Source organism: Physcomitrium patens, chromosome 9 (genome assembly GCF_059467195.1).
Source record: "Physcomitrium patens ecotype Gransden chromosome 9, ASM5946719v1, whole genome shotgun sequence".
Taxonomy (NCBI): Eukaryota; Viridiplantae; Streptophyta; class Bryopsida; order Funariales; family Funariaceae; genus Physcomitrium; species Physcomitrium patens.
The window spans coordinates 189,557-211,963 of NC_143418.1; the positions used below are offsets into that span (position 1 = coordinate 189,557).

The following is a 22,407-nucleotide window of genomic DNA, read 5'->3' on the forward strand; positions in this document are numbered from 1 at the left end:
AAAGAAACACCGTCACAACTAGTTCCATAGTTTGCTGGATGCGAGTACCTGCGTTGTTCCTACACAAAGATTTTACTATAGAAAACCCCATGTACTTGCTGAGAGGAATTCAATTTGACGTGTAATTTCTGACTCTACGATAAGGATCATGAACTTGGTGCAGAGGGAGTTTTAAAGAATCGTAGGCGAACAAACGTATCCACAACAAGAAAACTAATCAGAATTGCAACTTGAATGGCACACATCGAGCAGATTCATCAGGAAGGCCCCAAAGGAGACACTGCACCAAAGCATAATCAAATCCAAACACATCATCATATAAATTTGATTGACAGGAAAGAATGGTGGCCCCACGTTCCACTTAAAAAGGTTACTAAACTTCCCTCCAAGAATAAACCTGAAGTGCCATGGTGCCCGGCCGACAGAAGACCCTGCAAAATCTAAGCTGCTCTCTGGGCAGCTTCCTTGGCGAGAATTCTTTCTCTGATCTTCGACTTGGCCTGTGATTTCACACCCATGATACCTCCACCCCAGTGCCTCCTATGCTCGTCGTACTTTTCGTTGAAATTAGCCTGTATACCACGAAAACCAAGCGTTAAAAACAGAACCTCTCTCAATAGCAATCACAGCGACGTGTCCACGCCAAGACTAGCAATAACTCTTCACATAGCTTCAATTAAAGTAAAATCGCTACATTTTGTTTGACAGGAGCATTTCAACACAATTAAAGCGCCCGGAAGGCTACACTCTCCCCAAGTGCAACTCTAACCAGAATCCGGTCGGAGAACGTTGGTCATTCAACATCAACAGCTGCATTCACAAGAAGTGCAACACCAACATAGCTACATACTACGATCTATGAAGGCGAACAAGATAAAGCAAACTCAAAAAAAAAAAAAAAAAAAAAAAAAAAAAACCTTAACAGCCTCGATGATCTTGGAGAACTCATGCTTGTCTTCGTTTTTCACTGACGTCAAACAAAGAGCCGTGGCGGTCTTGGCATGCACAATCTGCGCAACACAATTACCGTTACTACTATATCCACGCGGCAACAACCCAGGCTGAAGGTATTACGAAATCAAAAACACCACTTCCCAGCACCATTGCTATCCTTACTACTATACGAAATGTTTACTGCGAACATAATTGACACACTTTACCTGTCCTAAGCGTGATTTTCCTTTGACGATGGCATATGGCACATTCATCTTGCGACAAAGCGCGGGCAACCACACTACCAATTCGATTGGGTCGACATCATGGGCGATGACCACGAGCTGAGCCTTACCCTGATACATTGTAGCCCATAAAATTCAAAGTTAGCACCATCTACCTCGACAACGTGTTGAAACGACACAAATTCGCTCTATAAATTCTTTGACCCCGGACAACGTCAGAGGTACGCAACCGAACCTGCTCAATGAGGTATGTAATGTGGTTGATGCCGTACTTGACCACCACGGGCTTCTTTGACTCTAAAGTCTTACCCTCAGCTTCAGCCTTCGCCTTGTTCAGAAGACGTTCCTTCTTCGCAGCCTTGTCCTCAGGTCTGTACTTCAACAACAACTTGAACATGCTCGTAGCTGGACATCGTATTCCACAACCGTCACATTTAGAACCTCAAACATGGCAATCACCAAATCCATTTACCGACCTACTACTGTCAAATTCGCACTCACGCTCACTCCTCTAATTCTTACCCAGGTTCTTGTCGAGAGTCTTTGTGAACTGGTTCAACGCAGGTGGCACTTTCAAACGCTGGTTCAAAACACGTCGCTGTCGCTGGATGCGCACGTACTTGGGCCATTTCACGAACCTGTGAAGGTCTCTCTTGGGCGGAAGGGCTCCTCCAATACCGAATTGCTTCGGCCTCTTCTCAAACAGAGGGTTTACGGTCTTAACCGGAGTCTACTCAAATCCACACAATGCAGGTTAGAATCATCCCAGGCTAGAACACTGAGGGGATAATTCGACGATGGATGAATTAATTAGAGAAGACGGCTTCACACTAACCGCTTAAGTTGTCCAAAATAAAACCCTAAACTGTAGAACCACCATTTAACTCACCTGCTTCTTCTGTACCGCAGCTGGAGCCGGAGTCTTCAAAGTACCCCTCTTGGGAGCCTGAAACATCAACCAGAAAATAAGAGTCCATGAAAAGCACAAGCAAACATCTGAACATCGAGTAACCTAATCGATGCTCCTAACCCCAAAACCCTAAATTCGTGGAAGACTGGCCGCGGTACTCCAAAAATTTCCATCGGAAACCCCCTAATATCTCACGACCCGAAGTAATACAAATGAGCATGCGAGATGCACTTCATAGAGCGTTACGAACTCGAAACACAGTAGAAAGCAATAGTACCATGGCGAAAGTTGGGAGATGAGCAAAGCTGGGACAGAGTGACGGCAACAAGCCTGCGCAGCGAAAGAGAGCAATTCGGAGGAGCGACCAGAGTCATGAAGGAACCTGCCTTCATGCCTCTCCCAGACCTAGACTTACCCCAGCCTCGGAACACCCGAACCTATTGGTCTGAATGTTGGACCCAGCCCTTGATTCCTTCTTTCCCCCCTGGTTGGGACTGGGAGGAATTTTGCTTATTTCGTAGCTTCTGCTGAGCATATGTGTGTATATATATATATATATATATATATACACACATGTCAATCGATAGATAATAAGCAATGTAAGGGTGATGTTTCTGGATGGTTTATTACATGTGAAGGATGCAGCAAGGTTTTTGCAATACTTGTTGAAATGAAACGCCCAGAATGATCGCCCCATCCTGAAAGAGGTGTGATAATATTGATTAACTATGAAATGCGATTGTTGTTGTGATCGGTTTAGAAAATTGAATGGGATCAGAATGAGCAATCACTGGAGTGCTATCGTCGTGTAGCATTTTTCACATATATGGTAAAAAGTACGGTTGTCAGTCTAATCTCTATAATGTTTGTTTACGATCCGCAGGGAAACGAGTCATAAAACCCTCAGGTGATGGACGGCTTAACCTCTTCTCTAAAACCTCAAATACTTGATGGGACTAGATGAAAACAAAGCACAGCCTAATAATGTACATCTATAGCCTAAAAGATCGAAACTAAGAAACAACGTAAAGTACGATGCTTGTGGAGACGGTCATCTGTAATAAGGGTGCATGGCTTGGCTTGAAAGCTCCCAATTGTCCTCGAGGTCGATGAACAGGATCCCGTATTCCTTGCCTTGTCGCAAGGCTTTCGTGAGTTCGTCGCTGGTGACCTGTGGAGGCAATTGCAACGGATCTTGCACTGCTTGTCCTACACTAAGATACCATTGCTCAAAGCCCCCGGGAGCAAACATTTGCACCATCCGTGCCGGTTTCTCTCCTTTGTTCATGAAAGAGTGCGGAATAAACCGAGGCAGATGAACAAAAGATCCCGCACGTCCGAGCGACTCGCGACCTCCGACATTCCAAATGAGCTCCCCTTCTAGCATGAGCCACATTTCATCCTCCATGGTGTGAAGATGCCGCGGGACTTCTCGGCCAGGATACACAACCTTCTCGCACAAGGAGTATGATCCACCCGTTTCATTTCCCAAGGCCTTTATGGTGATGAGTAGCCCTAGAACCCACACACTTATTCCCTCCCCTGAATCGAAATTAACAATAGTGTTACAGGCAAGTGGCTCAAATGTAAATTATCACAAAACATCATCCTGTTTCATCAGGGTGTACAATGATCACCTGGTGCAAGCATGCCAATCTTTGGAGAAGTGAGGCCGGCAAATTGACTAGCACAGATGGAGACCTGATCCATCTTGCTTCACCCTTCCTCCTTTACCCTGCACATTCAAACATCTTAGTCGATTCATGCCATCATTGAATCAACTACAATCTCAAGAAAATTCAATCTTCTCGGTGTTTGCAACGTCAAGATGCTTCAGATAATCCCCCTAGTTAAGATGCCGTGTAACTTACATGCACATCGAAATTCAATACTCTTACATGAAACCCAAACTGGAGGGATCGTACATGTCAAATCAGATGTGTTCTTCGCTAAAATCCCGGCAGGGTAAAATCTCGGCAGGGAAGATATACTGCACGATAAGCAAGCGTACTATAACAAGCAGGGCGTTTTGCAAAACTCCTGTTGCCTTCATTTGCGAGAACCTCCTATGCAGTGCAGACGACGCCAGCCTAAGAAATTCTCAAATTCGGACACAACAGTGAATCTGACGGGTTTTATGACTCGCTCAAATTCATGACGGTCGTCAACTTGGAAAAATCCTCATCACAAGCCCACCCCATGAATTACGGTAAAAAAATTCAGAAAACATTCGTGCAGACTCAGCCCTACTAGGAAACTTGACGTGAACGACGTCAACTAGGTACGAGTACAGAATCAATCCACGTTATACAAAGAAAGAATATGAATTAGAACCTGAAACGACCCAAGTGCACTCAGCACAAAAAGAATTTCTAAAATCCAGAACGCCGTTCCTGTAGTGAACAAGCTGAGCGTTGACTTAGTTACCAGTTCTAGTGTAGAGTGTGCAGTGAGGTGGCCTGGGACTTCAAAAACGGGAGTGGCAGCAAGAAATTGGGTTGGAGAAAGTGGGCAGCGAAGACGATGTGCAAGGCCAGGTGCGGCATTGCATTGAATTAATCAACATGCAAGTAGTAGCGAAAGTGAGAAAAAGGCTGGAAGCAGCATGATAATGGCGAGCAGCATGGGGACGGAAGAGGAAAGTACGTGTGGCGAGGTAGAGAGCAGAGCAGAGCAGAGCAGGGGGAAGTTGAGGGAGGGCGGTGGGGGATGGGGTGAGGGGTGCTGATCTGGCAAGGCTGACCCCCCCCCCCCGAACTTGGCTTGGCTTGTCCGCTTCCCCGGGGCTCTCTCCGCCGAGAACGCGTCGCGTCAGGCCGGGCAGTTGTCCCAGCAGCACACCCCATCCATCCATCCCCCATATCACTCCCTCTCTAACATCCATCCATTCGCCATTTCATCCACCCTATATTAATCCATCCATATCCCTCCCATCATCACCGCTTTCTCCCCCCCCCCTGCTGCCCCCTTCTCCTCTGCTGGGATGGGGGGGGGACAGGTTTACAACCCCAAAGTGCAAAGAACAGAACAGGAGCCCAAAGAACAGGAGCACCAGATTCCAATTCCTGCCCCTTTCCTTCGTCAATGCCCTCCCTGGTCTCATTTTAGCATCCACACTTAAGTACATACATACATACATACATTTGTTGGAAAAAAGAAAAAAAAAGGGTTAGAAATTTTTTCATATTAAAACAGATGAATCATGATTAAAAAATATATTGAATCCTCATGAGCTTTAGAAGTATTCTGTATTCTATAGTTATAACTTTGAATTTCAAATTATAATCATGTAAGCTAAAAAAATAGATATTATAATTCTTAATCCTCTTCAAATGCACTGACATAGAAATGGTCCAAAGTTACCAAATTTCAAGCTTATTTGAATACATACATATATAAATATATATATATATATATATATATACACTCACACATAGGATTTCTGCCTCTTTAGAACATTTAAAATAATTTTTTTATTACTGCTATTATTTTTTGTAATTGTGTATCTTTAAAAGATCAAATGAATTAAAAAAAACTTAATAACAAATTTTCTGCAGTTGCTAATTCTGCTTTAGATTTTTTTTAAATAAAAAATTCATAAAAAATTAATCACAATACCTGACTATTTATTTTTTCATGGCTGCTTATTGGTAAAAGTTAATACTGTCTTTGATTGTAAACAATAAGTTAATTGCACATCTAAATAATCTATTGAAGCTATAGTTTTTATCTATATGCATATATATGGTTAATTATTCTGATTTAGTTCTAAGTTCTGTTTTGTCCTTTTCTTAATTTAAACTAACTGATGATTATTAAAAATCTCAAGTTAAGATATTTTAGTATAGAAAAAAGCAATTTGACTATTTTGTTTTATTAAGAAAGTGCTATTGGTGTATTATATAAATATTTTTATTTTCATTTTTATTATTTTTATATTCTAAAGAATTCCATCTAGTATATCTTCCTATCTTCTTTTTTTAGTAAAAACATGGCATATAATTTTTTTAAAAAATAATTTAAAATTATAAATTTTTATTAATTTTTTATTATTATTTTATATTCAAAAATTAAAATTATAAATCTTTACTAATTTTAAAATAGAAACAGATACTATATTATTAAAGATTAGACCAATTCAATGAATAAACTTACTATTATATTTAATTTAACTATATAATATTAAGTATAAACTTGTATTCAACCATTTTTTATTCTTTTATACAATCAAATTTTAACAATAATAATAATAATAATACAAATTTTATTTATAAATTTATTTTTTTATTGGACATAATTCATAAGATCTAAAATATATTTAAAAATTAATCAAACTTGATGTGTTGTTTATATATATATATATATATATATATATATATCAAAAAAAAATTATTAGCAATATAAGAGAATTTTGAGTTTTTTGTAATATCTTATAAAAGTCTATTGCTATATTAATCCAAATTATTTAACAAAACTAAAAGTAATAATATTAAGTGGAATTATCCCACTTCTATTATTGTATTCTGAAAGTTGTGGTGTAAACTTTTATTTATGCTCCAAAATTTTATTTTTAAAATTTTTCTTATTTTATGATAATTGAGCATGTTAGATTAAGAATTATATAAGTAGAATCTGGTTTTATTAAATTTTTAGGATTTTAACCTTTGATGGTAAAAATCCTTGCTTGATCCCTTGAATTATATTAATTAAGACCAAAATGATAAGGATTAGAAATTAGAATAGTAATTTGATTAGTTTTAATAATTTAGAGGTTGTTAATCATTGCTATAAGGGTTGATTGTGAGCTTATGAATTCATCCACAATCATTTCATATCATTTAGAGTAAATTAGAATTAAAACTTTCTAAAAGATTTAGTGAAGTTTAGCAATGACCGTTTTGAAGCCTTTTCTTCAACTTCAACAAAATAAGTAGCAAAGTAGTTTTTTTCAATTAATAGAGGCTTTCAAATGTGATGGCGCCATTGGATTCACCTCATGGGATAAAGAAAACAAGATCGGCACCTTTTCCTCCAACATACAAGTGGAGCATTGGAATTTTCATTTTGAAGGATTTTACAATAATTGCTAAAATCTATAGGGATAAAAAATTTCATAAAAATTAAAAATAAACATAGATGGAGGCATGTGAATAGTCAATCTTAGCATAAAAAGGTGTTTTAAACACAATGGTGAAGCTAGATTTACTAAAAATTTCTTTTTTTACCACTTACAATAGCCATCAGCCTTAGTAATGAAATTAACTTTTGGATGAATGAAGGCTATAGAACTAGATTAGGGATCTCAAAAATCAAGGGTGGAGATGCAGACACCCTTTCACAAGCCTCCACTCAAGTATATAAGAGAGGCTTGGTTTTCTAAGCCCTCTCTCTCTTCTTTTTTGGTGAAGGACAAAGCCAAGCCAGAATTTGGCCAAAAATCCTAATTTTAATTTTATTTAGATTGTTAAATCTCATTGTGAACTTGTAGGTAGATGTGTATAGATTTTTAGTTGTGAATGATAATCATGGGGTTTTAAAACATGCTTCATTGTGGTAGATAGCTCCGTTGGCCTCTCAAGTTTTCCAAGGGTTTTAAAAGCCTCGAATTTCCTCCAATCATTTGGTTAATTTTTTTTCTTTCAATTTAAAATTTCTTGTCGTTGTATCTTTTGTTGTTAGCTTTCCAACAAGGTAAGGCTTTTTGGTGAAACTTTAACTGCAAGGGAGTCAACTGCCTTCATAATTTAAATTAATCAAATTTGAGAAAGTATTTTTTAGTACTTTATAATTGGATTCAACTAAAATTTTAAAAACATTGAGCTTTATAAGCCAAGCTTTGAAAAGGCTTAAGTTTCATTGGATTTGAAGACAATTTGGATTTTTAGCAAATTTCTAAGTGAAGGGGGTTGGTCGCCGGAACAGTTTAGATCACTCAACTTCAAAGAAACAATTCTCACGATTAATTTATTAGATTGCAACGAAATTTATTGAAGAAAGAGCATCTTTAAATTAAACTTGCAACAAACTAAGAACCATCTAATTTGGAACTAGTTATAATTTTTGGCAAAATTTTGGAATAGAAGGAGGTCGCTACCTTCAATCTTTAGATGTTGTTAAGGTACCTTTGCTTTTACTTCTCTTATTTTATTTTTACTTTCATCTTCATAATAACTTGTAATCTCTAAATTTTGACTTTTGGATAATAAATTTTAAGTTTTAACTTTTAACCTTTAATATTTTTACTTTAATTTTAAATTTTAACTTTTAATTTTAACTTTTAATTTTAACTTTTAATTTTTAACTTAAACTTTTAAATTTAATTTTCAATTTTAACTTTTAAATTTTAACTTTTAACTTTAAATTTTAACTTTAACTTTTAAATTTAACTTTTAACTTTTAATTTTAACTTAAACTTAAGTTTTTATTCTTATTGCGAGTTAATAGTAATAACTTAATTAATTATTTTTTTATCATTTTTGCATAGTAAATTTTATTTAATATTTTAATTTAATATTAATAACTATTGCTTAAAAGGCATTAATTTTAATTGAACTAGAAACATCCATATTTAAATTAATTTAATAATTTCAAAATTAAAAGTTCTTCCATTCTACCTCTCGAGCTTATTGTATAATACTAATTCTATAGAGTTGTGGATTTTAGGTTCACATATAGACTATCTACCTTTAAATAAAAAATCTTCTTTCTTAACATTCATCTTTTTCTTACAGAGAGTAGATTACTCCTTTTGTAGAAATTTTTATTAGAGATTGCGGATTACCATCCTCTAATTTAAGTTTTTGAATAAGTTGGATTGTCTATAGAAAGAAAGATTATGGATTCTACTCTTAAAAAAAGTGAAAATAGATTTTCAACTATTGCAGAACTTCATAAGCTTGTCAACATTCTAAGAGTGAAAATCTCACGTATTTCCAACATGAATCATAGAAATACTATGCCTACACCTATAGAAGAAGTTCAAAGTCTACGGCAAAAAATTATGCACTTAAAAGAAGCAAGTAGGTCGACCTCACAACCAAATCTACAAAGATTTGCTTCTAGAAGTATGACGAGGACAAAGATTAATATACCTAAGAAGTTTGATGGCATAAGATCAAAATTTTAAGGATTTTTTTAACAAGTCAAGCTCTATTTAAGCTTGTATCTTTTCCAATAGTACAATGAATTCATTCAAGTCAGATTCATATGTACACTTCTATGAGGAAATGCTTTCTCTTACTTTGTATCTTTAATAAAAAAAAGATTTGTAACTCTTTTATGATTTGAATTCATTCTTAGAAGTATTTATGGCCACATTAAGAGAAAGTGATCAAAAAAGAGTAGCACAAATCAAGCTCTTATCTTTACGCAAGGATCACAATCAACCACCATACATGCTACTAAATTCCAAAACCTTACTTGTAACATGGATTAGAATGGCAAAGCCCTTATCAATTAATTTTGATATGGATTGAAGGATAATATCAAAGACTTATTATTAACAATTCCAAAGACAAAATCTTTGAAATAATTTATTACTCAAGCCATTGCATGTGAACATACATAGAAGCTACAAAAGAATCTTGTAAATATAGTAAAGAAAGTTGAAGCCTTTCATCAACGACATCCATTAAATCAAGATGAAAAATAGTAAATCTTTGCATATTAAAGAAACAAGATCAAAAGAAGATAACATTCTATATTCTATCTTTTTTTGTAGCTTTTGTGTATTTATGATGCTAAGGAGATGGAAAACCAACAACCAACAGATTCAGCTCAAGAGCTTTCATTTTCGAACTTACTAGACTACACATTGCGATTGTCACAATCTTCAAGATGATGAAATCAAGATGAAGGTCCTCAAGAACGACATGTCCTTCCTTAAATAGATGGCAAGATACGTATTTGCTATCACAACCTTAGAAAAGAGTCTCGATGTTTGGTGATTTTATCGAGGTAGAAACAACTCCTCATGATGTTCTAAATATTTTATTTGAAGGAAGTTATGAAGGCCTCAACAAAGACCAAATAATAGGGTGATCTTCTTGCACTAGTATAGGATACTATCGATGGTTGATAGGACCTATCAATCATCTTCAAAAAGAAAAAAGATCGGAGTATGTCAAAAATACAATTTGCCACATCTTACACTTCATCAACAAATGAGGACCACTCCTCATGGAACTCGTTCCTAGAAGGGGAAATAATGTTATGGACATACATAGGTATTTTAATAAATACCTATTTGATTAGATAGGAATAGATAAAAGTAGATTAATTTTATAAGACCTTTTCGAAAAGATTCATAGAAGCTTAATAGACACTGCTTGATTTTACCTGTGTTTGTAGTTGATTGGTAGATTAAAAACTCAGTCAAAAAATTAATCACATATTGATAGCTTGTAGAATAAGTTAACTATGTAGTACATATATAAAAAACTTACCTTGTAAGTTAAGATATGTATCTTGTAAAATCAACACATTTTAGAGGTTGCATAGGACATTGCTACATAGCTCCTAGTTAAGAGTATATATGGAGGAAAGAATGAAACCTTCTTCATTCTTATCAATGCCTTTCTAGTTCTTAGTCTTGTTCCAAGAATTTTTAGTCTTCTTATTTTTGGTAATAGCCATTTTAGTTCAATATTATATCAACTTTGAATGACTTTTTAGCTCCTTTCAATGATACATGAGTGTATTAAGGATTTTATTTCCTCAAGATTCATATCCTTAATATATTATTAGGAGCTAAATCCACTTTTGAAATTTAGAAGGTTGATATTATAGGATATTTATGTAGATGGTTTAGTCATAAGACAGACCCTAGTAAAATAGATGTTATACAAAAAATGAAAGAAATTTGTAGTATACAAATAGAGGTGTAGAGATTTTTAGAAGCATGTATATTTTATTATGTTTGGACTCTTCATTATAAACATATAGTAGATTTTTTTTATAATTTGTTATAAAATAGAAAGAGATTTAAATGAGAAGAGAAGCACACAAAAATAATTGAAAAATTAAAATATTTATTATCTTTTCTACCTATGCTAAAAAGAATAAATTATGAAGGTAGCAAATCAATAATACTTATAATTGATATAAGTCTAATAGCTATTGGTTGGACTTCAGGACAAGATAATAAGGAAGAAAATAGATTTACTATAAAATTTGGAGCCAAAATATTAAATGAACAACATAGGAACCATCTACAAGTGAAACGGGAGTTGTAGAAGATACATACAACTATAAAGACTAAAAGAGATTATTTAATTGAAGTACTAGTGATAGTAGAAATATATTGTTTGTTTCTATTGGAAATGATCACCAATTGTAACATCTCTGATATTATCATGCTAAGATGGATTACATACATCAAATTCTTGAATTTTGAATTCAAGCATATAAAAAGCAAAAATAATCTAATAGTAGATATGCTAACCTAGACTAGGTATAAACAAGAAAAAAATTTGATTAATGGTATCAAAGTTATAGGTACTACCTTCTATTCTAGAGCACATCAAGGAGAGAATGAATATCCAAAATCATTTATGGAAGAGTTATCCAAAGAAGAATGGATAGATAGTGGGTACTACTTGAGTACATTATCAAAGAAACTATGATAGAATGATGTTCATTTTAAGTAGATTAGAAGGAAAGCCTATAACTACCTTTTACAAGATGGTTACTTATAATAACAGTACAAAAGAGATAGTGGTATACTACAAAGAGTGATTTGCAAGAAAAAAATATAGAAACAATTGATTTAAAAATTCCATGATAGTTTGTAGGCAGATCAAAAAGGTATTTATGCTACTTTTAATAAGCTCAAAGAAAGATATTGGTGGCATAATATGTATAGAGATATAATAAGATTTATAGAATCATATCAAATTTATCAAATATATTTGAAGATTTGACACAAAGTTGAGTTGCATCTTATATATCTTCTTGGAATACATTATAAGTAGATTATAAATCTAGTTACTATGCCTATGGAATTATGGCAAATATGATACTTGATTTTGGTATGAAAAGATTTATCTAATCAAGTGGAAGGAAGACCTCTACAAAAAAAATTCACTAAAAAAGTTTGTAGATTTCTATTAGAAGATAAGGTTTGTAGATATAGATGTATTGAAAAGATTATTATTGATCATGGAGAATTGGATGCACATGAGACAGGAAAATTTTTAAAAGATGTAGAATTAAGCTTATACTTATAATAGTATATTATGTTGAGAATATTGCCAAAAGTGAGTAAGGTCATCCTCCAGTAGTTAAAACTATTATTAAAGCATGCAAAGAAAGAACAAAAGAATGGCCAAGGTTATTACCATTTGCTTTATAGGTTGATTGTATTACTTATGGTTCAATAACTAGATATATGCCAACAGAATTGATATAAGTACAAAAGCCTATTATACCAATTAAAGTACAAATATCTACTTGGAGTATTTTACCATAACAAGACAACATGAGTAGAAAAGAACTTTTTACAATTTGAATTTGTCAACTAGAGAGGAGACCTGAGGATATAAAAAAAGTAATTGTAAAGTTGAAAGAAGCATATTTGAAAAATAAAGATAGATTTAAAAAGTAGCACTAGTTAAGGCCATAAGAAATTCATAAAGGTGATTGGATACTTGTTTATGATAGAATTTGGATAATCAACATAGTACCTTACAAAAAAAATCAAAACATTAGTTTGGATCTTATGTGGTTGTAAATATTTTAGATAATGCTACATATATATAAAAGGAGTTAGATGGAATATACTTTAATATTTTAATTGTAAGAAAATATATAAAATATTTTAAGCAATGGAATTAAGATATAACAATTAAAGGTACTAGAAAAGATATTGATTTCCTTACAAATGAAGAAGAGGAAATGAATCATAAAAAAGACAATATTGAGGAGATAGTATGACATTGACAACAACTTTGATTCTTCTTGGTGCATAGTAGAAGATGCACAAATTTGGAGGAAGTGGATGTCATATTGTGATTTGGCTACTATATAAAAATAATGCACATAAATATTAAATATATAATTTATTATACAATGTAGTAAGGATTATATTATTAGATTTTAGTTAATCATAAAATATAGTTAGATTACTACTTTGAAGTGGTTAGTTTAAAAGGACTATTATTGAAGTTTTTTTTATGTTGATAATAGTTTATATATTTAGAACCACCTTTATTAGACATTGGTAATTCTTAAAATCTTATTTTATATTTTTTATTTAGTATTTAGGACATATGTTATATAAATCTTATAAAAAAAAGATTGGAGAAGAATTTTGGTAGCAAAAAGAATAATTAGAACATCCATATGGATGAATGGAGATAGATGATGAAAATATCTATTGCTATTGACCAAAATTCATGCACAATGGACTTCAAGGAGGTTGCCTAAGGCCTTATTAGAAATTAGGATTATTCTTTTAAGTTCATTCAAACTTAAGAGGCTAAAATCAAAGAGTTTAGATTTTTAGCTATGGTTTTGGTGAAAATTTTGGATGATTTGGAGTTTTTATGAAAGAGATATAGGTGCTCAAAGTTAAGGTGTTGATTTTATATTTATATTCTTTCTTTTGGACATATTATGCATGTATAAAATGTAATGAAGAATTGACGACTGGGATTGGAGAGAATACTTTTTCAGCCATACTTTTTACATATTGCTTGATGAATTCTAAGCTAGGATGAAGGAATATATAGGAAGTTGAAGTCAACACTTGTAATCTAAGGGCAGTAAGAGACTTGATTTACTAGTGGTTATGTTTTGAGCTATATCTTAAGCAATTTGATAAGATTTTGGCTAAAAATTTCTAAAAATATAAGTTATCATATTAATAAACTTTATATAAAAATTTTGTGGCATTAAAGTCTTGAATTTTTTATATATAGAGAAAATTGTATTCAGGTACTTATAAATTAGGATTTAAAGGACTTGCTAGGATTTGTAAGATGCCAGACGATTTATAGTAGATTTATGGTTTATTTTTTTTGTAGTGAAGTTTAAGGATAAATTCTATATTATCTAAAAATTTAAGAAAATTTTAATAGTTATATCAAGAAATATGAATTTCTAAACTTCAAAGAAAAAAAAAAAAAAAAAAAAAAAATCCTTTATAAAAGAAAATTATTTTGAAATTATTTTGCTACAATTTGGACATTTTATGAAAAATAATGGGTTTTTTGGAAGCCAAGACTTCATATATATATATATATATATATATATATTTAAGATGGAGATATAGAGCTATGGTAAAATTATAATATAAAGATGGATATTTGTAAGACGATTATGGATTTTCTTTGAGCTTATGGAAAATCAAACCTATAGGCAAATAGTTAGTTATGATTTGGTATAGTAAAGGATGTTAGGACATTTTTAAATACTTTAGAAAGCCTTATGTATAAAACTTCTTAAATATAAAAGAATTTTATCAATAAAATATCTTTTGATACTATTATATTTTTTTGGCTTCTATAAAAAGAATACATTACTTATTGGAACTTGTCCAATAGGTTAAAGCTAAATTCTCTATAATTAGGTACTTGGTGTATTCCCAAACAGAAAATCACACCATACAACAATGGGTATGAATTAAGCTCTATATAATAACATAATAATATATGGTATACAACAAAGACACAAATAAAACTATCTTTTATGGTCTTTAGGAATATTTGTTAGCATATAGTATTTAGAGAGTGCTTCCAACTAACTATAATTCTTCATATTGTCCAAAGGAAAAACTTGTCTTAACATCCCACAATTTATTTAGAAACAAAATATTCTTGGACATTCGATGGCTTCTAGATACCAAAGTGTTAGCAAACTATAATTTTTGAACCAAAGGACTATCATTTTGAACTTATTGGACACAAGTAAATAAATATTGGAATGTAGTAGATGTGAAGAATGCCAAAATTCCCACGACATGTGGTACTAAAATAACAAATTTGTGAATAGGCCTGTGCTAACTCTTGTAGATGCTAACATATCCCATCTCATTAGCCACAATGTAATATGCCATAAAACATCAACTCTATATATTTAATTGTACCTCTTCTAATTTCCATAAGGGGTTGGAGATTACGTAGCTTTCTCTTTTTCCTCGTAATAGAGTAAACATAAGTGCTCAAAAAAGAATAAATCATGAAGAAGAAAGAAGAAGAAGAAGAAAGGATTGTAAAGATTCTCTAAGAGGCATTTGTCGGCAAGATAACCTGGGGCACGACAGTTGGGATGAATGATAACATTCGTCATGAACGAGGAACAGAGACGGTGTGTAAGTTCTGTATTGATGCCTTCAACTTCACTGTTCTAGTTCGGATTCCTGTAATCGCGGCTCTGTTCCAGGATATTAACGGAATTCGCCTTAATGGTATTCTCTTGGACAGACTTATGAGCAGCGTTGCGAAGGGAAGCTGGCTATGGCGATTAGGGTTTGAGGTTGAGGAAGGGCTAGATATGATGCTGCGATAGCGGGCATAACATTTGTGACTGGTCTCCTTCAGGAGGAGTTCCTTTGAAAGGATTGGTGGTGTTGTGAAATTTAGAAGCGCCGAGGGACGTGGTGAGCGATGGCTGGACCAGCAGGGGCAGGGGGTGGAAGCGGGCAGAAGCGGGGACGACCTGCTACAGTGAACGCTGGAAATAACGCCAATGTCTCTGGGCATTTGGAAAATGCGAGTGGCGGAACGGCACATCAGCCCTCGCCTGGTCTTAACCTCGGTCCGTCCCTTCAAGTGGTCTACAATTTCGCCGACCAGCACACGAAGAGGATCGTGATGGCGCTGCAAAGCGGGTTGAAGGGGGAGCTTGCGTGGGCGATCAACGCGCTGACGCTGTTGAGTTTTAAGGAGAAGGATGACTCTCGCAAGGACGCGACTCCACTGGCCAAAGTGCCGGGGTTGCTGGATTCGCTGTTGCAGGTGATTAGCGAGTGGCGGGATATCGCGCACGAGCGGGTGTTTGCGAAGCTGTCGAGGCCGAGGCTATTGGGAGCCGATCAGCCATACACGGGATTTGGTCTTGAGTATGAGATATACAGCCCCGATGATGCAATGCTCCACATTAGGGCGGCAGCAGAGAAGAATGTGCAAGGGGGCGATGGGTGTGACGCAGTGGAGACGAAGGAGGGATGGTGCTGGGATGAGGAAGGCATTTTCAATCTCGACGAAATTGGTCGTCATGAGAAACAAATCTGTGCTGTGGCGGTTTCCAATGTTTTGCGCAACTTTTCGTTTATGCCTGAGAATGAAGCGTCCATGGCTCAGCACCGAGGATGCTTAGAAACTTTGATTACAGTGTTGGAAGCTCATGAAACTGAGGACGAGGAGCTGGTTACAAACTCGATAGAGACTCTTTTGAACTTAGCGACATTTTTATGTTTCAAGATTTTTACTAACAATGGGAATAACAAAGCGAGTAACACAGGAAGCTCGATGTCGGAAAAGAGAATGATTGATGCTATTATGATGATGCTGTCTTGTCCTGTAATTTCCTGGCACTGTTGTGCAGCAGAGCTTCTAGGACGGCTTGTTGTAAATCCTGACAATGAGCCCTTTCTTATGCCTTTTGTTTCCCAGATCTTTCCACGATTGGTGGAGCTCTTAAGTACTGAAGCATCCGGCGATGCACTCGCTGCTGCTGTGGCAGCACTGCACAATTTTTCGGAGATCAACACTGAATGTCGGCTGGGCCTTGCTAGCGAGCGCTGGGCCGTTGCAAGGTTGCTGAGAGTGGTAGGTTCAGGAAACCATTACCCGCAGGAAGTTTGTCGAAAGGCAGCTCTTACGCTTGAGAACTTGGCCTCGGAGCCTCAGAATAGAGCTGTAATGCTCTCCTACGAGAGTTCCATAGCTGAGTTGGCTGTTGTGGACCAGCGAATGTCGGATGTTTTCGCCCGCATTCTTTGGGAGCTCAGTTCAGGCATCAGCTCCAAGATGGGATCCCTTCGAGGTGTGTGGGGCTCATCGTGATTTGAATAATGTTTATACTTGCTGCGTTCAAACGCTGAGGATATTGTACAGAGACGCTCTTTGAAGGATCCCACAGCTTCCCGGAGGAGCACATGTTGATTGCATATTCGAAAAGTACATCGAGTTGTGTGAAAACCATTCGGTGCGGCAATTTAAATTCTTCATTACCATCAGCTTGTCCGCTACAAGGCATCACTGACTTCGGACGTTGTGGCATTAAAGTCTTACAAGAAGCCAGGTCTCGTTTGTCAAGTGAATCAAATTCTGAATCGGCTGGGACGGACTACTCCGTGTTACATTATTATCGTAGGTTCATACCTTAGACTGGTCTCAAGTTTGGAGACCTGTCAGTTGGGGGATATGTTGTCCAGCTGCTACACCATCGACGTGTGGATCATACTCAGTGTTCGACACATCTTTCTTGATGCTGAGAGTGTAGTTATTGCTGCATTGCGAAGATAGCAAACCAGAAATCCGAGCTCTTTCGGCCAATAGATTTTGAGGACACCAGCGAAATCTATTTTTATGATTTTCCACGGAGAGTTTCAGGAGAAGTTTCAGTGGACGATTTGTGTCATTTGCAATATTTTGGGATATTATGTCACGGATGAGGTTGAGCTGGCGACTCTGGCTCCGCAAGATGCATGCCTCTGATTGATTTGTACCTGATAAGTCAAGTTCTAATGCTTTAAAATTGTAGACCCATCCGACAAGTGAGATTTTGCAGCAGAATCGTTTCAGCATGCTCGACAGACAAATGTAATTCTGACCTATATCCGGAGTTTGTTATTCCTCTGCACCTGTTTAAGTCATGATAAAATGAAAGTTGTCTTTTGCCCAGATATTATGGCATGTTTTGTAATGCAGTATGTGTCGTCTATTAGACAGTAAAATAATTAAATGTACATACAGTGTGAAACACTTCCAAAATATTTTAGTAATATTTTAACCCTGTATATTTAGATAAATCAGAGTTGTTGAAAGCACATTCAATCACATTTGATGTCTATTTGAATAGTCTCTCTCTCTCTCTCTCTCTCTGGAAAACTCAGAGTCATTAGTACTAAGAGTCTTGGCTGCTCTCGAGCTCTCTCGATCCTTAAGCCTGCGCTCCCTCTCCCTACTCGAACTCCTATGCCTCTTCCTTTTATTCGAGTTTCTGAGATAATTATCAATTCTTCGATGGTCCCTGTCTGCAGTTGCACTCCTGCTACCGTCCCAATTTCTGTCTGGACTCCTATGCCTACTTCGTCCATCATCTCCATTTCGCCTTCCATCTCTTCTTTGTCGGTCACTGCGACTGCGATCATCTTTATCATTGCAAAAATAGCCTTTTGAATGTTGATCACCACCATCAGCGAGGTTGGTGTCTCTATGATGGTTACCTCTGCTGGGGCTCCTACGCTGTTTCTTTCTTTCATCCGAGATCACTCTGTACCCATCGGAACCAGCATTTTCGACTATACTTTGACTTCCCAACGAGTCTGGTTTTTTTCTAATGTTACTTGGTACATTACTGTCCATCTCAACAGACAGCTCAAGAGCACCATCCACCATTGAACCTTCTGGTGTGGACCTCTGTCCTGTTTTGGCAGATTGGATTGACAAAGCTACCTGAGCCACCCGATCAATTGCACCACCAGCTGAATCATGCAACCGCCTATCTTCATCAGAGCTTCCGGTGATGCGAGAATTGTGAGGAATTTGGTCAATAGACAACTTTGATTGCCCATTAGTTTTATCTCCTGCCCTGGTCAAGACAGCCCTGACGTTAGCAGGCCCACGTGCGCCACCGAGCTTGAAACGCAGATTCCTGCGAGTCGAACACTTCGTGAATCAGATAGAATATATGTATGAGAACAGATCAGCGGTACACACAGTACACGTAAGAGGACGATGATAATTCTAGCAATTAAAAAGGTCTGTCTTAGGGCGGTATACGGTATTGGCACAGGACATCAAGTTAAGGGCCTTAACAGCATGATGAAACCCAACGTCGGGAGGCTAAAGGCCACCTACTTACTCTTCCCGTAGCTCTTTCATTTGTTTGTCTTTCCTGGCCAACTCCATTTGTGCTGTCTGCGTTTTCCTCCAGTCAAGCCTTACCATGTTCAGACGAGCAAATGATGGCAGCAAGGAAATAAAAGAAATGACTGATGCATGAGTACAATTATATTATTCTGTATTATGGAATACAAAGATACAAGACCCTGGGTTAAACGTCCAGAGAAATGAAGTGCTAATTGTTGAGCAGAATATCATAATACCAGAGCAGGTAGACAACCTTGAACAAACATGAAATGTTGCGAATCAGAACAGCCTTGTCCTGCTGCAACGCCTCAACCTGCAGATCTAGCTAGGAAAATGTTAAACAAGGTTGATGAGAGAGTTGAAGAACACTCCTTATTCTTCAAATCTATTAGAATTTCAACGAAGACTAAAGCCACATTTTTCCTAGCTTTCATTAGTTTGCTATATTACTCCCGCATAATCAGGTCTGAGCATCTTAGGCACAATGTACAATCGCTGCATTTTGGCATCAAGCTGGTAGCAAAAGTTTGGTAGAGGGAGTTATTCCTTGGAATAGTATTGCTGGAGAAATAAGTGACACATCAGTTAATTACCTCATTTTTCAACGACTCCACCTTGCTGGTAAGCTCTATTTCTTTCTTTCTGAACACCTCTTCACGAGTATCATACTGCAGCTGAGTATTGCATAATCAATCAACTATTGCATCTCAAGCATTTGTAAGAGAACTGTCAAGAGGAACTATGTTATTACCAAATCTCAATTTATTACAAAAGAGAAATTCTACTCTTCCCCAATCATGTTTCCAAACTTCAAAAGCTGAGGATATCAATACATTCCACAAATTTTGACGCTCTGATTCACAAAGGAGCACCAACACCATCATGAAGAACTATCTGAACGACTTCTAAATCCATATATATATATATATATATATATATATATATATATATATATATATATGAGAATCTTACCGCTTGGAGGGGTTGGAAGGGTGCCTTAAGTGATGGCATGACGCCGACACCCTCGTCGAGATCGCCATACAGATCGTCCCCCTCGTCTACCATCAATATCATACAGTAATAAAATTCCTTCAATACAACTTCAGACTGACCTCCTGACTTAAGTTGTCTTAAAATAATTTCCAATAAAACGCGTGAAAATGATCAACCTAGAGACTTCAACGATTGAACAATAAAAATGAATTAAAATAATAAAAAAAATGCTGAATTGGCACATACCCATACTGAAGGATGACGATCGTTAGGTTGCAATCACACAGTCCTCAAAACCACGTTCACGATTTCGGCATGCTGACTGCGTAACATTATGCACACTGGAACTCCAACGCAGGCAGAGACATCATGTTAACTCAGTAGACTTTCAAAAACCCTAACCTCATTAAAGAAGCGCTTCCCCGATCTCGAGACAAGCAACCCTAAATATGTACACACAGATAAACGAATCTCTTCATGGACACTTCCGCACTCTTCACCTGATGCAATGCGGTGCAGTCTAAAACCCAATCATCCAGGAATTCCAATTACAGTACTCCATTCCAGGGTTCAAGCATCGAAATATCACTATGAAAAAAAAAAAAAAAAACAAACAAACAAACAAACAAACAAACAAACAAAAATGCTCCCTCTTCAATGCACATCCGATGAATTCGAACCAAAAAGAGAGCACAAAATTACCCGCACCTTATGAAAAATTCCAAATTAAGCTAGCGAGGCCTTCGCATTGGAGCGAAACTAATCGCTTCTTAGTCTCAGGAAAAACCCGAGTTCCTCATACGGCCTCCACAGACAAAAACGGAACCAAAAAACACAAATAATTTCCCAACAGTAAGAAAACACCACTACGAAGAGATGCAGGATGAGCACATTACAAAAGAGGAGGAGGAGGAGGAGGTGCACAAATGTGCGGGAAGGCCGAGGCCGAGAAGGGGGTCTCTCATTCCACCAGCCCCGTCGCCTGGGCCCCCACCCTCGTAGAATCGTGTCGCGAAAACCTCCTTTGTTCAATCGACCGGCTCCGCCATCGTAGGCCGTCGGATCGCACTGCCGCTCAGATGCAATCTCAACCGCCGATCGAACTAATTGGAACGGAGGGAGGGAACGTAGGGGAACCAGGGGGCGGGCAGGTTGGAGGGCGGTAAGTTGGGAACTCAGAACCCATTCTTCATTGGGCCAGCACTCATCCACATTGACATGGGTGCTGAATTTTGTATAATATAAAAATTAAACAATTGATATTTTAAAATATTTATTTTTTATTTTATTATTTTTATTTTTATTTTTAAAAAATATGATTTTTAATTAGTAATTTTTGTAAATTTTCTTAATGAACACAGTATTTTTACAAATGTATAAAGATGCTTCTAGCATTATTATAGTTCTATAAATAAAAAATCCTTATTATTTTATTTAAATAATAATTAAATTATTATTTAAAAATATAAAATAATATTTTAAATTTTAAAAATAAAAATACTTAAAAAGACTAATTTTTAAATATATATATATATATATATATCTCAAAACTAAAGTGTTTTTTGCATTACTATAGTTTTAAGACTATTATTTTAAAGTAGTACTATTTTTTTTGTCATACAACTAAAACCCATTTAATTTAATTTTATATTTTATTTAAATAACGTCTATCATACATTTTTAAAAAGTATCAAATTAATTATGATTAAATATTTAAATTTAGTTTTATGAAATACATATATTTTATAACATATTTAATAAAATTTTCAAATACTACTTAAAAAACTTATGAGTTGCAAGAATTCTTCCTGGATACAAAGGTATCATGTACACTGGGTGCTGTTAAGTATTACAACAAAAAAGAACTGTTTGAAGCAAGAGTGATGGTTAAAAAGTGGGATTGAGAGGCAGCCCCATGTATGTGAATGTGGATCAGTGCAGGCCCAATGAGGAATGGTTTGTGAGCTCCCAACCTACCCGCCCTCCAACCTGCCCACCACCCTGGTTCCTTACGTTCCCTCCCTCCGTTCCCAGGAATCCGATCGACGGTTGAGATTTCATTTGAGCCGCAGCTGTGATCCGACAGCCCACGATGGCGACGACAGTCGTTTGAATAAGGAGGTTTTTGCGACACTTAGTGGCGAGTTCTATACTCTACAATTTTTTTTCGAATGTATGTTGCATGTCCATAGTTTTGTTCAAAAAAATTTATATTATAATGATCAATAAGGTTTGAATTGTATTATGTGATTGATGCAAATATATAAAAGATATAAAAAGTTTTTGAACT

General features: G+C 35.9%; 4 protein-coding genes across 13 annotated transcripts; 1 reads left to right on the forward strand and 3 right to left on the reverse strand.

Annotated features, from left to right (window-relative positions):
* Positions 1-293: 293 nt before the first annotated feature.
* Positions 294-2,422, reverse strand: LOC112286883 (large ribosomal subunit protein eL8y). The gene is made up of 7 exons (XM_024529239.3): positions 2,366-2,422; positions 2,068-2,124; positions 1,701-1,908; positions 1,414-1,583; positions 1,161-1,289; positions 918-1,010; positions 294-572 (listed from the first exon to the last, which is right to left on the reverse strand). The coding sequence occupies exons 1-7, from the start codon at positions 2,366-2,368 to the stop codon at positions 441-443; spliced, it is 792 nt and encodes a 263-aa protein (XP_024385007.1). The 5' UTR covers positions 2,369-2,422; the 3' UTR covers positions 294-440.
* Positions 2,423-2,857: 435 nt separating this feature from the next.
* On the reverse strand, positions 2,858-4,761 carry LOC112286884 (uncharacterized). 6 transcript variants are annotated; one of them, XM_073536257.2, is made up of 4 exons: positions 4,423-4,739; positions 4,014-4,178; positions 3,726-3,823; positions 2,858-3,630 (listed from the first exon to the last, which is right to left on the reverse strand). In XM_073536257.2, the coding sequence occupies exons 3-4, from the start codon at positions 3,796-3,798 to the stop codon at positions 3,140-3,142; spliced, it is 564 nt and encodes a 187-aa protein (XP_073392358.1). In that variant the 5' UTR covers positions 3,799-3,823; positions 4,014-4,178; positions 4,423-4,739; the 3' UTR covers positions 2,858-3,139. The 6 variants fall into 6 exon arrangements, with proteins under 6 accessions (XP_073392358.1, XP_024385008.1, XP_073392359.1 ...); XM_024529240.3 differs by having other exon boundaries at positions 4,516-4,737; XM_073536258.2 differs by having other exon boundaries at positions 4,014-4,154; positions 4,516-4,736.
* Positions 4,762-15,444: 10,683 nt separating this feature from the next.
* Positions 15,445-17,935, forward strand: LOC112286681 (armadillo repeat-containing protein LFR). The gene has a single exon (XM_024528812.3). It carries the CDS (start codon positions 15,693-15,695, stop codon positions 17,091-17,093), a length of 1,401 nt encoding a protein of 466 aa, XP_024384580.1. The 5' UTR covers positions 15,445-15,692; the 3' UTR covers positions 17,094-17,935.
* Positions 17,936-18,023: 88 nt separating this feature from the next.
* On the reverse strand, positions 18,024-21,102 carry LOC112286682 (uncharacterized). 5 transcript variants are annotated; one of them, XM_024528816.3, is made up of 7 exons: positions 20,826-21,102; positions 20,364-20,458; positions 20,097-20,182; positions 19,718-19,792; positions 19,378-19,437; positions 19,117-19,172; positions 18,024-18,906 (listed from the first exon to the last, which is right to left on the reverse strand). In XM_024528816.3, exons 2-7 carry the CDS (start codon positions 20,365-20,367, stop codon positions 18,087-18,089), a joined length of 1,101 nt encoding a protein of 366 aa, XP_024384584.1. In that variant the 5' UTR covers positions 20,368-20,458; positions 20,826-21,102; the 3' UTR covers positions 18,024-18,086. The 5 variants fall into 5 exon arrangements, with proteins under 5 accessions (XP_024384584.1, XP_024384583.1, XP_024384586.1 ...); XM_024528815.3 differs by having other exon boundaries at positions 19,718-19,798; XM_024528818.3 differs by having other exon boundaries at positions 19,361-19,437; positions 20,826-21,066.
* Between the last annotated feature and the right edge of the window lie 1,305 nt (positions 21,103-22,407).